This window comes from Dictyostelium purpureum (assembly GCF_000190715.1).
Source record: "Dictyostelium purpureum unplaced genomic scaffold DICPUscaffold_64, whole genome shotgun sequence".
Classification (NCBI taxonomy): Eukaryota; Evosea; class Eumycetozoa; order Dictyosteliales; family Dictyosteliaceae; genus Dictyostelium; species Dictyostelium purpureum.
Window position 1 is genome coordinate 1,315 of NW_003519401.1, and position 3,362 is coordinate 4,676.

The 3,362-nt window shown below is 24.4% G+C and overlaps 2 protein-coding genes across 2 annotated transcripts in view; one reads left to right on the top strand and one right to left on the bottom strand.

The window, feature by feature from the left end:
- Positions 1–235: 235 nt before the first annotated feature.
- On the top strand, positions 236–1,718 carry DICPUDRAFT_77097 (uncharacterized protein; the record flags this gene model as incomplete). Its single annotated transcript, XM_003286155.1, has 2 exons — positions 236–475; positions 564–1,718. 2 exons carry the CDS (start codon positions 236–238, stop codon positions 1,716–1,718), a joined length of 1,395 nt encoding a protein of 464 aa, XP_003286203.1.
- A 296-nt stretch (positions 1,719–2,014) lies between these two features.
- The window catches only part of DICPUDRAFT_150156 (uncharacterized protein), a gene marked incomplete at both ends in the record, with an annotated part of 2,566 nt that continues 1,218 nt past the window's right edge, over positions 2,015–3,362 (bottom strand). The window contains 2 exons of the mRNA XM_003286169.1: positions 2,015–2,796; positions 2,860–3,289. Coding sequence (XP_003286217.1) covers positions 2,015–2,796; positions 2,860–3,289 — 1,212 coding nt within the window. The remainder of the gene's footprint in view (positions 2,797–2,859; positions 3,290–3,362) is intronic.

Here is a 3,362-nt window from a genome sequence, read left to right on the forward strand (position 1 = left end):
TCTCGAATCAAATTGTATAGTTTCTAAATATTTTTTATGTTATTTTTTTCCACCTTAAATTTTTAAAAAACGCTCTTTTGACATTCTTTGGTTTAGATAAAATAAAAATTTCAAATCCTTTTTCTTTTTTTTTTCTGATTGTTTTTTTTTTTATTTTTTTATTTATTTTTTTTGGAGTTTAAAAATAATATATATAAAAAAAAAATGTAAATCTATTACCACAATCACAAAAGAAATGACAAAATTTTCAAATATTTTATATAAAGATATTATTGAAATATTAATAAAATTAATAATAAATAAATCATTAAATCAATGTGTGTGTGATAATTTTGAAAGTATTTATAATATAGATAATCAAATAGTTTATGAAATAAGGGAATACAGTTTAGTTTCAAAATATTTTTTTAAAATAGTATCAAATGCATTACAAGAAAATATAAATATAAATAATTATAGTGTTTTAAAAAGTTTTGTTAATAATAATAATAATAATAATAATAATAATAATAATGGTTTCAAATTAATTAATAATTCAAAAATACAATTTTATGATTCATTAGTTCAATATCAAAAAGAAAAAGGTTTTAAATAGAATATCAGACAACACTTTAAATATAGTTAATATTTTCAAAGAAGATATTATTGGATCTGATGAAATCAATAGCTTAGAGAATTGCAAATTTAATTTATTAATTATGATTAAAGACTATATGGAGCCTCTTGGTTATCTAAGCCGTTTAAAGGTCAACATAAATAAACTATATATTAATGGATCCAATTTCCTATTTTATCACATAGTAAACAAATCAGTGTTTCATATAATCGAAAGATTTAATCCAAAAGAAATAGAATTCGAGCCAATAGAACCAAGATTTCATAGTAACTTTTCAAAGTTGTTCAGTATTAAATCTATAGAAAAAATAACCATCTCAAGTGGTGACCATGTCGAGCCTCAAAACTTTTCGCGCTTTGACAACGAAGCTACAAATCTAAAATACCTATCAATTCCAATTTTATTTCATAATATAATTAGATCAGCAAATGGTACAAATGATTATGAAAACGGATGCGATCCATTATACTACGGAGCTCACAATGCCTCTGCATTAAAGGAATGGAAATCAATGATCAATGTATTGGCCAGTAATAAAACGATTGATTATTTAGTTTTAAAGAATTTTTGTCTTAATGAAAAATGTATAGATACAAAGTTAAATTGCTCATTGGTTACAAAGGGTCTAAAAAAACTACTTCAACTAAATTCAACTTTAAAGACCCTAGGTTTATTCGACTTGGATTTCTTTGACGATGAGATTGAAGCTGGTTTGATAAAAAACACATCCATTAACCATTTAATATTGTTTAATGAGTCTTTTCAAGTCACCAATAATTCATTATCAAGATTATTTAAAAATATTTTACCATTTAATAAATCAATTCAAAATATTTTCTTTAAATGGACTTTTTCTTTACATTATTTGTTTGAATTTATAAATGAAAATTTATATTCAAATAATAATAATAATAATATAGTTACCTTATCTTCTCTTTCTATTCATTTAGAAAATATTGAAGAAGAATCAAATATCCATATTTTTAATAGCGAATTAAACTATTCAGAAAAATTAAATATTTCCGAAATTTATATTTTTTATAAAAATAAATTAGTTTATCAAATTATAAATAGCAAAGTATTGGTTTTTTTAAATAAATAGTCATTTTATTTTTTTACGATTCATTATTTATTTATCTTTATAATGTTGCAAGGTTTATCAATGGCTTTGGTGAATTATCCAATCAATAAAACATAGCTTATTCTTTTTAAAATAAAATATTAAAAAAAAAAAAAAAAAAATAGTTTTTTAGTTTTTTAGTTTTTTAGTTTTTATATATAATTACAACTGTGTAATTATTTTATCTCTTTTTTAAATGTTTATTTATTTTTATTGATCTGTTATTATTATTATTTTATTATTATCATAGATATTTTTTTTATTTTTTATTTTTATTTTTATTTGCTCTGTTGTCCTTTTTTAAAACATCTTTTACAAAGGTTTGAAGATGCTGTTAACATCATCCAAGGTCTTTGACACTCTAGGCATTGATGGTTTTGAGGATTATATTTTTGGGTTCTGCTTCTTGATAAACAAATTGAACAGAAATCTAAACCTATTGATTTTTGTTTTCTTTGTTTACTACTGATACACCATTTGGTGCAGGTGTTTGAATCAGATCCATCTGTATGTATAATTGAAACTGGTCTAATTTGTTGGCAAGTTGTACATTCTTGATTCTTTTCGGTCGAAATTGCGCAATATGGGGTGCATCTATTTGATTGGGTTGGAGTACCAGGAGATGAACCATTGGTGGATGAGGTGGATGAAGCGAGTGACTTCTTTGATTTCTTTGGTGTACCAATTGATGTAATAATAGGATTTGAATCATTGGTTGTATTGATGCTATTGGTGGAACAATTTAAGGTGGTTGAATTAGAGAGAGTTGTTGGTGAAATTAAACTAAGGATTGATGGTGAGGTGTTAAACGGTGTTAAGCTATGGAGATTTTGTAGTTGGTGTATGTGTTGTAATGAGGTTGGTGGTTTGATTTGCATAGGCAAACTAGAAATAGTGGGGAGAGAAGAGTGCTGCTCTGGTAATAATGGATTATTGGTGTAGTGGTTGCCAGTATTAGTACTAATAACTAATTGAGGATTTGGACTTTGACACGATGATGTAATTGGTGAACTAACAACAGATGATGATTCACTTAATGAAATATTTTCTGTTTTTATTTCTAAAAAATAAAAAAAAAAGATTAATATAAAATTTTGTAACAAACTATTTTTAAAAAACTTACTCTTTGTTGATCTGTCATCGATATCATTTTCAAAAATATGCTGTTTATCTATTATGAATTGTTCATTATTATTATTAATATTAATATTATTATTAATGTTATTATCATTATTATTATAGCTAATTTCTATTAATGGTTGGTCAATTTTAAAAGCATCCTCTTCAAGGAAGTTTTCAATTTGGTCAATTTGATCAATTTGATCAATTGGTTGTGGGTGTAATTGTTGTAGTTGTTGTTGAAGTTGTTTTTGTCTTTGTTGTTGGTGTAGTAAATGTTGTTGTTGTTGATTTTGTTGTTGTAGTTGTTTTTGTTTATGTTGATTGATTTGCTCAATTGAAATGGAAGAAATTGGAGTATTTGGGGTTACAATATATATAGCATCCATATCTTTTAAGAGTTCATAAACAATATGAGATTCTGAAAGATCGTTCTTTTGATAGTCTTGCAATTTACAACGTTCAAAATTTAAAGTATATAATGGGTTATTTAAGCCAATATTATTC